This window comes from Megalopta genalis, chromosome 13 (genome assembly GCF_051020955.1).
Source record: "Megalopta genalis isolate 19385.01 chromosome 13, iyMegGena1_principal, whole genome shotgun sequence".
In the NCBI taxonomy this organism is placed as follows: Eukaryota; Metazoa; Arthropoda; class Insecta; order Hymenoptera; family Halictidae; genus Megalopta; species Megalopta genalis.
Window position 1 is genome coordinate 8,829,705 of NC_135025.1, and position 14,203 is coordinate 8,843,907.

The 14,203-nt window shown below is 39.8% G+C and overlaps 1 protein-coding gene across 1 annotated transcript in view; it reads right to left on the reverse strand.

The window, feature by feature from the left end:
- The window catches only part of CycD (cyclin D), an 83,463-nt gene extending 69,822 nt beyond the window's left edge, over positions 1–13,641 (reverse strand). Inside the window, exon 1 of the mRNA XM_033476942.2 lies at positions 12,118–13,641. Coding sequence (XP_033332833.1) covers positions 12,118–12,315 — 198 coding nt within the window. The 5' untranslated portion in view covers positions 12,316–13,641. The remainder of the gene's footprint in view (positions 1–12,117) is intronic.
- Positions 13,642–14,203: the final 562 nt, after the last annotated feature.

A 14,203-nucleotide genomic window follows, 5' to 3' on the forward strand; every position in this document is an offset into this window, starting at 1 on the left:
TTGACCGTGACCAAAGTTTCTACCCTTTCCCGACACCCCTCCCCTAATTGCTTCATGACGCGCGCACCACGACCAATTAGTACCAGCGACTTCACGAAATAATAGTCCACGCCCTATCATCGATTAAACGCCGGTTCTTCGAGGGTGCGTGTTCCACCTTCGTTCTCCGCCTAACGAGAAGAAGTCGGTGCATCGAGAACTTATGGCTGCCATAATAATCCAGCTTAATTCCAGCTGCAAAGTATTTCGACCGAAACACGTTTAACACGCAATACAACTTCGATGGAAATCAGAGTATTCATTTGTTTGTTATCGGTAGATTATGAATTTCTCGCGTCTGTAATCAAAATGGCTAGATGAAAATGCTAAACTGCAAACACATCGCATAAATTTAAGAACTCTGTGATTTATAAACTGCGGATTATTATGCAACAACAAACGTGAAAATATTTAGAAATTTGACTATCGAGATATCATCTCTGTACTGACTCAAATTTTACCGACATATTTTTATCATAAATACATAAAGTCCGTTGTCTAGTGATTTGTTAAAGCTGTTAACCCTTTAACCGCAGACGAGTTTTTGATTTTTCGGTATGAAATCGCGCATCAGATTACGAAGGATATAAAAAGAGGAACAAAGAAAATAAAACATTTATGTTAAAGAAAATATTTGAATCTTTTTAAATTCGGTTTCTTCTGCTAAATTTTACAAAACATTTAGAGCGTATCCAACGAATCGGTAATGTCCATTGAAAATTCAACAGCAAGAAGGCGATTTATATCAATTAACAATCTGCGGTTCGATAAAATACCTTGAAATAATTCGGTTCGGCTCGCTGTCTCCTCGTGTTAAACATAATACTGTGTTTATTATTCAGTATTTCGAGGGATTTATACGCTCGGAGAGCTGTGGAACATCAATTATTCATCTCGAAATTATAATGCCGATCGATGGGGAATGAACTGTGCTATAATCGCGGTGGTATCCAGCATCGACTTAATGAGACAGAGCTTCATTTAATCGCGTCGCTCGTCGGGAACTTGATCTTAACGTCTCCGTTGAATAGAGATTCTACAGAAACGGACAATCTTACCGATTTCCACGATAAGACGGTCTGTCTAATGAAATGCGACGATCGGGGCGGACTTTTGTACGGTCGAATGTAATTATAATAACCATTAATGAACGACCGAAAAACGCTTTTATGAAATCATATAATTAAACGTGTATTGATTTAGATATTCCGAAGCTTATTTACTTAGAAATGAAACGGAGGATCGTGTTTCTTTAATCAATCGCGAATTTATAATTATGCAAGATCAGTGCTACATTATTACATGTTTTAAAAATTAGACTGCCGATATTTTTTACAATTTACCATTCTTGTGAACAAATTTTACAAAAATACATTCAAATAGATTCAGATCTTCAGTAGAAATGTATTTTGTGGATCAAACATGATATATATATATATATATATTTAATTATACACATATGTATAATTTAAAAAAATACTCCGATACAAACTTCGATAAAAAGTCTGATACAATTTTCTGATACAATTCTGATACAATATATATATACGTATAATTATATTACAATTGTATATGTATTGTATTTTTTTTTTTTAATAAAACGATAAAAAATAAAATATAGAATAAATCAAAAAGACACGTCAAATAATGGAAAGAAAATGTGCAATAAACAAATAGAGTCGATGGGTAATTATAATAAAAGAAGGGACGAATGAAAACGAATAAAATGAACAGAATAATTTAATAACAAATGCAAACTCGAGTGCAATTCCAAGCCGCGGGACCAAATAAATAAATAAATAAATAATCATATTTGTTAAATAACATTTTGACTCATCTAAAAATGTTGCATAACCAGCATGTTGCATAACCTATTATATAACCTCGGAGATCAATTCATTTTCCGGAAATTCAAGGTGGCCGTTTCGAAGAACCCACCGTCGCGTCGTCGTCGTCCCTGACCGTACCCTCTAAGGGTGGCGATTTATGGCTGTGTTTCTCCGCAGTTAGGCGGTCGCCTGTCCCGCAGATGTGTTCCCTCCGTAATTAGATCTACCGTTATCTTAATCCGAACTCCTGCAGAAACCGCTGAACGCGCGTCGCAATTGCCACTGCATAGAGAATCGTCCCAGATGGTAATGAATAGAAGCGTTTCACAAAAAGGTTGACACCACGACGATCTCAAATTACTCGAGAAATCTAACGAACGTAGAGCCGGTAACAATCAAAGTGGAAAATTATATTCCACAATATTAACGACGCTTTTAAACGCTACAATTACTGAACTGTAAACGCGACTAGCGTATCTTGTTTCGTAACAATGAATAAAAGTAGAAACCAGTCATTTTGATCAATCGGATTTATTTGAATTGAACGTGTCGCTATAAAAGTCGCTTGTAAAATTAATTGAAGGATACACGTATATAATTTTCCTTTTTAATTATACACATCTGGATCGTGAATCTTTATGCAATATAAAATTTGTATCGACCGCGAGGAACCAAGCGATTAATCTCTTTTCTCTTAACGATTTTGATAATGTGAAAATAACTTGACAAGTACTCCTTCGATGTTTCAAAATAAAAACTGTTTATACTTCTTTAATAGACTTAGTAAGTCGAATGAAATCGAAGTTTACGATCGCACAATTCTGCACATAGTATTTTAGCTACTCGAGCTAAAAAGGCACAATTTTCATTACGAAGCAGCAAAAGAAAAATACAGCTGTCTATCGTAAAAGATCACCAAACCCCCAAGATAAATTCAGAAAATAGTTTTAGCGATTCTGTGTGCTCTCCGACCATCGTCCGTAAATGCGAAACAAATACGATTATCAAAAATATCGAATTTACCTCTCGCAGAACCAACAAGAGTCCTCCATCCCCTATCGTCGCAACCACCGTCGGTCAAAAAATTTACCGAACCTCCCCTAACAAGTCGTAAATTACCCTACGAAATTCACGGCGCAGATTATTGTTATCATCCATAGAACAGAAGTTATCGATAAACCATACAGAGTCTCGAGGACACAATGTTTGAAACTCTATCGAGTTTCAGCGAGACAACTTCAAACAACTGTTTACCGATCGCCGAACGTTCGTACGGTTCAGGGGGGCCTAGATAGCGGTTCTCCGCATTGTTATCTGTCTCGATAAACTTTAATCCGTCCTTCGGCAAGCCAGATCCGACCGAGGGAACGCAAAGAACGTGCCTATGATCGTGTTTGCCACGCGGGGGTCAGCCAATAATAGTCCCGGAGTTCGACAAATCTAAATCGATGCTCCTAATCTGTTATTCCACGATGCCATAAAGAGTCTCCGTCGAAAGTAGTCCACGCAATTTCTATCGTTCGCATCTCCCATCGGCTTCGAAATTTGTTACACGTGGCTCGATGCCACTTCGACATTGTGTCACTTTGAAACAGAGCCAAGGCAAGATTTCGTTCGGACGACGAATAAAGAGATGAAGACTGACGAATCAAATTTTATTCGACGCTATCGAATAAATATTCGAATAAGAATTAATTCGAATATTCCTCTTTTCAAACGTTGCATCGGCAAGTTCACTTTCGGGTATACTGATCATTGATGCAATTTTATAGTTCTATAAGTATTGTCACTGTTTATATATTCGCATCATTTGCATAATTTTGCAATCTCTGTATAATAAAGAATATGCGAATAATTTATTCGAATAAGCAGGTAGCCCTGTTCCGTGGTGGAAAAATACTTTCTTTAACTGCTCGATTATGTCGAAGGCTATTTTAGTTAATGAAAGAGAGTCGGTTGTTTGAACACTTTTGCAACATTCGAAACTCGGTAAAAGCTTTATTTACTGAGATACGTTAATAACGTATGATTGTAAAAAATGCTACCTTCTCTTCAGCACAATATTATAACTATATCGGCTAGGAGACTATCAATCGAGTTTCGGGGAGCTCGATCGTCTGAAAGACGGTCGTCTTCGAGATGGCAGAGCTCGCTGAGAGCATGGATCCACAGGCAAATCCTCGAGGTCGTCTTTACAAGCTCTTGATCGGTGCAATTAATCGTGCAAAAAGTCAATAGACAGTCGAATATGTCGGGCCTTGAACCTCTAATCGCACGAGCTTGCCCTAGGGAGATGGTAGGGGAACGCTGTTCGAGGAACTTCGAGGGAACGTTCTATTCTCTGCACACGAATTGACTTCATGGCTGACTGAAGGACTCGGGGATTCAATTATTCGGAGCCATTTGGCAGGACGGCGTGACGGTGACTAGAATCTGACGATCGAGGCACGATCGGTGACTAGAATCTGACGATCGAGGCGCGAACGGTGACTAGAATCTGACGATCGAGGGACGATCGATGACTAGAATGTGGATTTCACGTAATGAAAGCGTTACGAAAATTCGGGATCGAAGGTGCTATTATCTACTCATTATGATCACTAAATCGCGGATGTTTATGCAAGATAAAAATTAATTGCACCTTTTATTGTATTAAATGAAATTAATTGTAAGGAACAGAATGGTGTGAATAATTATAGACTCAAAGTAAATTTTATATCTTTAGTGATAGTTAAACGAAACCTTGACAAAACGCCATATTTATATAAGTCTACATTAAAAACGATTAAAAATAGAAATATAAAAATATGATAGATTGTTAAGTTTTCATTTAGATATCAGTAATATCAGTGTGTGTGTGTGTGTGTGTATAATTATATACACCACACTGTATAAGTTAGATGAAAATCACTTTCCTTTTTGAATATCTTCAAAATTTATTTTTGCAATTTTTAGTTGATTACTAATTGTTTGCTATTGATATAGGAATTTTTATTTTGCGACAATTAATACGAAAATAACGCCAAGAACATTGATATTATGACATTAATTTTATAATATTAAGTTATCGTTATAATTATATCATATAAATACATCAATAAAAAGTTATAAGGTATTATTGATTACTATATGCAATACATTATTTGCACATAACTAGTTTTACTTTGCATAGCTCCGGCGCTGAGGGGGTTAATGAAGAATCATTGAACTGATTGTAGTGGCGGATTCATTTATCTACTTTTGCATGAATGGAAATATATTGTTAGTTTAAGAAAAATATTTTAAACAATCATTTTAAGGCAACCTACGCAAGATACTATTTTAAATGATTATTTCGAAGGCAACTTACGAAAAATACTATTTCAATAAATGATCCCTATTTACATATTGTAAATAGATGTTTCTAAATATTTTTCTAAAATTATAAAAATAATAAGTATCATCGCAACGAAAGTATATCCAATTTCCAATATTCTTCGAAATGTATTGCTTTGTTAAACACGTTTCGATCGACGATAGTGAGCGATCTTGGAATTGCTTGATTTAAATCGTTCAACTTTATCACCGAAATATAGATTTCTGTATTGTGTATGTATATCGTTTATCTCGCGACGATAATCGATGTGTTATCGTTATTGCTAGTGATAGAAAGTGAAATACCACATGACGATACCAAATTTCGAGTTCCCGATACGATCGGCACAGCTCGTGGTGGCAATGAGATAGTGAATGAATCGGTTTTTTAACAATCGATTGCGCGAAGTACTATGCACGAAATCATCGATCACCTGGAACTCCCGCGAGTTGCCAATAGAATCAAGTAGAATTAATTATGTAACACAACCGAAATTTGGTACGACGGTATTACATAAGATAAGGTGTTCGTGCTTATCACCGAGCAGATTAGATATGTCCCTTCTAGTTTTCTAATTCTTATCAATATTTATTAAATGACCTATGCAACCTCGCGTTTAAATATCTCGTGAGTGTTATTCGATGACGAAACGCGTAATGTTAATTCACGGTTTGGGGGACGCGGCGATCCCGAGCAAGGATTTCTAATTTAACGCGAATTACATCATTAGAAAGCGTGTGACTCAGGCATCACGAGAGCTGTTCGCCTTCGAGCGATCGATCTTTTTGTTTTTTTTTTCGATCGAACCGTCTTTCGACCGTGAACGAAAATTATAATACGAACGAGACTTTTCCTATTCCACATACTATGCAAATCGACGTTGCTAATTAACGCGTGCCTGGACGGAGTCACGTATCCGCGATTAGCGTAATCTACTGCTTTAAACAATGAAAATCAACGGAATAGTAATAGTATGCGCTATATTGTAACAACATACGTGTAATATTGAATTCGAGCGATTTTTATGAATTTTATTCGATCATTTCGTTTCTCCACGAGCAAAGACAAAACAATCTTGTTTCTTCTTTGTGATCATATGCAAATTACGATTCAATCAATTCGTGCTTACACTGCAAGCAAAATTATGCAATTGCATTCGTTAAAATGTTCTGATATTTCGCTGAAAGTCGACTGAACAATTTCCATTGCTCAATTGTAATCGCAATATGATACATATGTACCATGTACATACTTGTATTTTGCGAATGTACATATCGCATGTTTCTTAGAAAGAACGACAATAGATAAAATATCGAATGACGTCACACTTTGCTTAAAGCGAACACCAGAGCGACCGACGTTGTAACTCATTGTTCACATTTTCTCCGAAAATATTATACGAACACAAAATTATACTATATATATAGTATACTATATATACTATATAGTATACTATATATATATACATAAAATATATTTATATATATAAATTATACTACATATTATTATACACAAAATATTATACGAACATACGACGATTATTAGCGAACAATATATGTAAATATATAATTTATAAAAAAAAACTAAAAATAAAAAACTATATATATATAGTATAATTTTGTGTTCGTATAATATATATATATATATAAATTATACTATATATTTGTATACACAAAATATTATACGAACATACGACGATTATTAGCGAACAATATATGTAAATATATAATTTATAAAATAAAACTAAAAATAAAAAACTATATATATATATATAGTGTAGTTTTGTGTTCGTATAATATATATATGTATATAAAATATATTTATATATATATATATATATATATAAATTATACTATATATTTTTATACACAAAATATTATACAAACATACGACGATTATTAGCGAACAATATATGTAAACATATAATTTATAAAAAAGAGAAAAACAAAATGCTCGAAACATACGAGGATTATTCCGTCGAAGGGGCGTAAAGAATGAAGAACGAGAATCGGTATCGGTTATTCCTATTCGGTGGGGCATGAGAGACCGAAAACAATCTAGGTGGCCAGAATGTGGTGGAAACAAAAAAAATAACCGTTACGCGCGTTGGCCAACGGACGAAGAAGGAAAAGAAAAAGAATAGATACTTTGTCGCCGAAGCAAGCGGCAGCGCGCGCGCGCGCGCGGACCACGCGTATTTCGATCGAGAGGCACGCATCGGGACAGGCATTTAAACATTCTCGCCGGACTACATTGTCAGCGGGGCCCGTCCTCGCGGTGGTCACGTTGACGGGAAAAATGAACGGTCGAATCGCGGAATTCGATCCGAACGCGAGGAATCCCGAGTTCGACACCGACCGCCGGAGGACGACGGTGTCTGACGTAAATCAAAATTCAAATGGATTAGATACTTCGCGCCGGAAACGCGGTATCGAAAATATCGACTGCGTTTCGACGATTCACACTTCCGATTTGCATGTAAAACATCTTCGTTCCTCGAAGAAAGTGAATCATTCTGCAAGCGTAACAGTTTGACCGCCACGTCACCCGTAGGCTATTTAAGTATATAGGTTATTTGCATAGAGACGTGAAAATTAATTTGTACGCTAATCTATTATTACATCCTCGTAATAATTGTATTAGGATCCGCAAAACATGCGAGTCGCGTGTGGCAATTGAAGTGACGACGAATGCAAGATAACGATAGAATAAACTTCCTGCAAAAGACGAACTTTCCATCTGAATTGCAACAAACTCGAGTAAAATAAAAAGAACGAAAACTTGTTTCCCGTTTTAATATTACCATGTTGGTCAATACGACTGTTTTCACATTTCTCGTTTTACAGTTGCTTAAATTATAAAGGCTCTTTCGTAGACAATGACTCGGCAAATGTTACGATCCGAGCACACATTCTAATAAAAATGACGAGAGGTTTCAATAAATACCACCTTTTCGCATTTATGAAGCAACGGCATCCCCAAAGTCTTTTAACCCATTTTTACTCGTAATAAAGTTCGCGATGGAAACTGGTTTCTCATTCGCATTTCGACGTACGTGGGCTTTTTCGCTGTTTCGTGTTCCGCTCAATTTCGTTTTAAACAGTCCGAGATCCGCGGACTAGTGATATTACTAGTATAATTATAGACGGACTAATTATAGACAGCTTTTGTACTTTATAACGTTCACGAAAGAAACTAATACGGTCATTTGAATAAGTCATTCAACTTCAGGGTGGCCATGTTGAATTCCCTAATGAGTAGACTGCGGATGTTCAGGGAATTTGCATTTTTATGGCCAATTACGAAGAACCCAAACTAAACCAGAATTTTGTTGTTGCAAGAATGAGATTCCATTCGAATCTTCAATTGAAGATGAAGTTAATGTCTATTTTCGTGAGGAAGTTATATTTCTTAAACGACAGACTGATATCGCGAACCCTCGAAGTCAACGATTGTTGAAAACACAACAATTTGCAGTGAGCAAGCACATTATTTTCTAGGATAATAATTAATCTAATATATGAGCCGTTTATTTTTTTTTGACAGTGGCATAAGTCACTTTGTTTTTAAGTCGATATATTTAAGGGTTTGCGTTTTAACACGTTTCAAAATATGGATGCTAACTTTCGAGAAGATTTACTTGTATTTGTTATCTCAGGATACTGATATTTTCCTCGGTATAAATAATTTCGTATAAACATTAAAAAATCACCACTTTTCATTACGGTAAAGTGACTTATGCCACTTTCAAAATAAACGGCTCATATAAATATATATATATATATATATATATATATGTTTTATATATATATATATATATATATATATATGTTTTATATATATATATATATATAACATAACAAAAGAATTTTGGATTATTATCATATCTACGAATGACGAACATTTCTAAAAGAAATATATTTTTATTAATTATTTATCATATAATTCCCGTACCTGACAATTCCCTTAAAAAATGTCTCGCAAAAGAAGAACATTCACAGCTAACCGATTACTTGAGTAAGTGTTGAGTAATTAAATTACGTTACGTGTGTAGGCAAAAATGAGTTGTGACCCCCAACAATAAGCAGATCCGTGTGATGCAATAAATATTTCCACGGCGTATCCGTCGAACGCCTAGCAAGCATATACAAAAGCAAAATAAAGGTCGGCCGGTTTCGTTTTTCAACACATTCAACGTGTCGTATGCGATCCACACATACAAGGCTCGCCTGAGAAACGTCGTTCATGAAGCAGCGTATACGACTTTGGTAATATAAGATCGTGCGCAGATGAACTCGTTCCCTCCCCCTGTTTAATAGTATCAAAAATCAGTGTGTCGTTACATGAATAAAAGATAGCCACTCGTGATAAAGCCGTTCATTCATGTTCGAACGTTACTGTGTTTCGGCTACGAGACAAAGTCGCTAAAAATTTCTTGAACATACTAATATCATTATTTTTCGACTCGAAACTAATTTTAACATTTGCAAAATGAAAATCTGCGATGGACATTACGCGCGAGATTTAAAGGACGAATGAGACCTGGCGACAGGTGATGGTTAGCGACCTCGTTGGGTCTTCCGGCTGTCCAGTGTCGAAGGTTATTTATTTATAAAAAAGAAAAAAAGAGAGTATGTTTGAAGAAGGCAAACGACCCGACGTCGCATTGCTCAAGAATGGGAAATTTATTCCTCGAGGATCTAGCCAAGGACTGGAGAAGGCGATGCCTTTTGGTGAGAGGACCGTGATTGACCTCTCGGCAATTACTCTGGAACCTTCCTTTGGGGAAAACATCATCTACTATACAATTTTTATATATTATTTCTAACATACCGATATTTCTTATCAATGATGTAATACTGTATACGATAAAGACTATCTTTTTTCAAACTTTGCTTTACATTATAAAGTTATGGTTCGACACAGTATTTTGCATGTATCATTCTGTTCATTGTATGTGCCACTTGTAATTCTAATAATTCCAATAATTCAATTTTATACCAATAATTGAACTGCGTGTTTCGCACATCTACGATAGCCAAACCAAATGAAATACAAAATTGCTAACAGAAGAACTGAACGTCTATTCGATTCCAGCTTCTCGCAACGACGCAGACAATTTTTTCATAACGAGCAAATTTATATAAAAAATGAATACGCGAATAAAAGTTCCAGAAAAAAGGCTACACCAAATTAGGCAGAAGCTTGAGGAAGCATCGCGTGACGCCGCTTCCTAAAAACGGCGCAAGGTTCGGGTCGAAAGTCGTGGCTTGCATTCCGAGCACGGCCGATAGAATATTAATTAGCTCATAATTAATATTTCGGGCGTGGAGACCCGTTCTCTGCGCGGCACAGTGTGACGTAACAACGGCGGCTTATCGTACTGACACGATTCGCCTCGTCAATGGCTGGGAAACGGACGAAGAGAGGCACGCGTGGCCTGCGAAACGCGTACCTACGCAACGACCGGCTATGTTTTTTAAATTTTAAAGGGACTCCAACGAGCAGGAGAGAGAAAGAGAGGGAGAAAGAGTGTGTGCGCGTATGTGTGTGAGAGACGCGCGCGTCTCGACGCCCCGTGACGTCCCGCCGCTCTCCACGTCCGAAAATAATCGTAACGTTCGCCGGCGGCGGTTGCGTGCAACTTTAAACGCGCGCCGCCGCCGACGCGACGCGACGTCCCGCAAAACGACCGTTGGGCCTCGTTCAAACCTGTTCGGTATCGGCACTCCTGGCTACAATTGTGTCGTCGGGTAACGATCGCGCCACGGAATTATACGTTTCGTCTATGCGGCCCGCGAGAACCGTGTGCCCCATGGTCCCCCGTGGGCGGTCCAAAAGATCGAAGAAAAATCCTACGTACGTATATATACCCCATTGTGACACTTGCCAACGCCGATCCACCCTTCGGACTGGTTTCTATCTCTCCTTCCTCTTTCTCCCCAGACCTCCGGCATATCACGAAAACGATACGTTATAGCCGCCGGAGTCTCTCGTTCGATGCAAATAATTGCACGTAGGCGGTCCTCGCGTACGATTATGTAACCGTTAACCGGTAATTAGCGCTTCGAGGGTACCTTAACCCCAAAGCTACGCTCGGGACACGTTGCAAATTAAATTAGATTCCTGCGCGAGTCATCGTATCCCACTTGGGTAACCAATTTTGCGATAAACGTAATTCGGAATGTGTATTTTTAGAGCACCTTTAACACGGTGCCGTTGTTTCGGGCAAACGATATTTTGTAGTTTATGCAAGAACTTAGGAACTTTGACATTCGTAACATGCTTTTCACGGAATCGGTGACCATTTCCGGTATGTAATTCTCAATTTTTTGTTTATTCAAAGTATACACTGTAATTAGTAAAATGTTCTAAGCGGGATAGCCGTTGCAAAAGAAAAATAGCTCCGCCTATGGATCATAGAAATAACCATAGATCCTCGAAAAAATGATATACCAGATAATGAATCAGAAACTGACCAATCATTATTTCTCATCCAATACTAAGGGACAAGCGAAAGTTACGTTTAAATTCGCAACGAATACCTGACGTGAGATAAAGTAGAATGAACATCGAGCCTAATTCGAGGATAGAATTTGTCAACGGGGACTTGTCAATTCGGTATCAAGCGAAGGTAACGAAAGAGACGACGAGAGTACCAGCGTGAGTAACGATCGGCGTAACCGTTCCTAGAGAAAAGCTCGCGTCGTGGCTGAAAATTCGGAGCGAAATCTAGCGGTCAGCCGGGGACAGATCGGCGGTGACTTTCGGCGGGCCACCTGCCGAATAATTCGGGGAACGTTCTTGGAACGGCGTGGGCGTCGACGGGGGTCGGTAAGTAGTGAAATTTTTGGAAATTCAAGGGCGACACGTGGACCGGAAACGGTTGCTCACCTCTAACATCCACTCGGCGACGATTTTGCGCATGACCGGCGAGATGTCCCTCTGCACACACTCGAAGTAAGAACTGCTTGGAGCGTATCTCTCCTCGGTTTTCAGCAGGTTCTGCAGCACACGGTCATCACACAGTAGAGCGGGATCAGCGTAGGCTCTGCATTCTGTCTCGGTGGTCTCGCAACACAGCAAATCCATGTTCTCGTTGCGTTCCTAACCTCTCGAGCACACAGGCGGCTGCGGCACAGCCTCTCTGTCTGTCAGTCCTCGTCCCTCTCTAGGCTCCTCTCTCTCTCTCTCTATCTCTCTCTCTCCTTTTCCCTCACTCGTTTCAGCCACGAGAGAGAAAGAGACTCGATCCGTAACACTCGCGAGAGATCGAAGATTCCGGCGTTGTATCAAAGAAGATCGGCCTCTTCCGTTGATTGTCAGCGCGGTGTCCCGTCCCTCGAGCACCGTCGTCGTCGACGTCTACGTCGTAGCCGCGGTCTCACTTTATTCACGTGCCACGTTGCCAAACTGTTTTTCGCCGGCGCGACCAGACAGAGCATGCACGAATCGATCGTAAAGATACGGTGGAAAGAGAGTTCACACAGAGATCCGCACGGGGAAAGACGCTCTTACTCTCTCTCCTTCTCTCTCTCTCGCCGGCCGGGGACACTCAAAAACACACTTCACACAAAAATATACTCTGGTATATACGTACACCGGCGAATTTTCCCCCGTGTTAAATACGCACACGTGCACGGTTAGGACTCTCGCGTGTCTATGTATACGATAGACACGTACAGGACCTTGGTCTCGGGCAATGACTCCCCGTGTATCACTCACCTAGAGGCCGTCTACGCGAAAACAATATTATGTACGACACGAGACACCGGAGAGAATACGCGAGGTGGTCTGGCTGGTCGCCGCGTCGGTAAGGTGTGTAAAAAAAAAAAAGAAACAAAAAGAAAAAGAAAAACAAAAAAGAACTTCCACGACGGTTACGATGATGATGTTCTGTTTCCTTTCATGCACAACACACTGTCGGTCTCCGTTCGTCTCTCCCGTGGTCCCACGGCCGTGTACGTAGAGTCCCCAAAATTTCCTGGAGTCTCCTGCGTTTTTCCACGAACTCGATTAACCTTCGACAAAGCTGCTGCTGCTGCTGCTGCTTACCGTTCACGATGCTGTCGTACGTACCACCACGAATATAACGTCGTGCGTAGCCTAGCTAATAAATAAGAAACTCGTCGAGGAGAGAGTCGTACGTAGGATTCGAATAAATAAGCGTAAATTCGGCCTGTTGCGTCGTGTGTCGCCTTGGCTCGCGAACTTATCGAGTCCACGAATGGCGCGTGTGTATTCGCGGTAGGTCCCCCGGGTCGAGCGAAGGAAACCGTTTTTCCCTTCGTTGTCTCGAGGAAAGTGTTGGCTGCGACCGGATTTAAATGTCCAACGTCGATGCAGAGCCTACCCTCACTCCCCTTCTTACGATCCGACACTGGCGACTTACCAGGTCAGAATACGGCTGCTCTTGCATTTCCACATCGGCCCTCCCGAAGAGGAGTAGGTGCGTCCCCACCACTCGGCGCCAGCCAGTCACGTGGCACACGATCGATCCCTACCACCGGGGCGCCAGCGTGCCACGTGATCCGGGCTTGCCCCCACCGCCTCGACGACGATGATTGGGGCGCCAGTGCTAGATTCGCATCGTGTAACGAGAACCCCGAACCGTCTAGCGAGCGCAGGGTCGTCGTCGTCGTCGTGATCGTCACCTCCGCAGTCTCTCTCGCCGCCTCAGAGGCCGACCAAGGTGGTTGCTGGCGGTTCCAACTTCTCTCGCACGGTCCGGCTGGATCTTTAAACCGGATATGATTTTTCTAGAGGATCGCGATTAATATGCTTCACTGAATTCTCGTCAATTTTATAATATCTTGTCTTCTGTCTTGCAAGCGCGATCGGTGTTTTGTAGAGTACTCCGTAATATTTAGGGTGAGGATGTATTTTTCTTTTTGCAAGTTTGTCGTAACTAGTATTAATTTCGTTAATATTGAGATTCTCCTGCAGTTTAGCTAGCAGATGCCGTAGAGATTGACAGGCT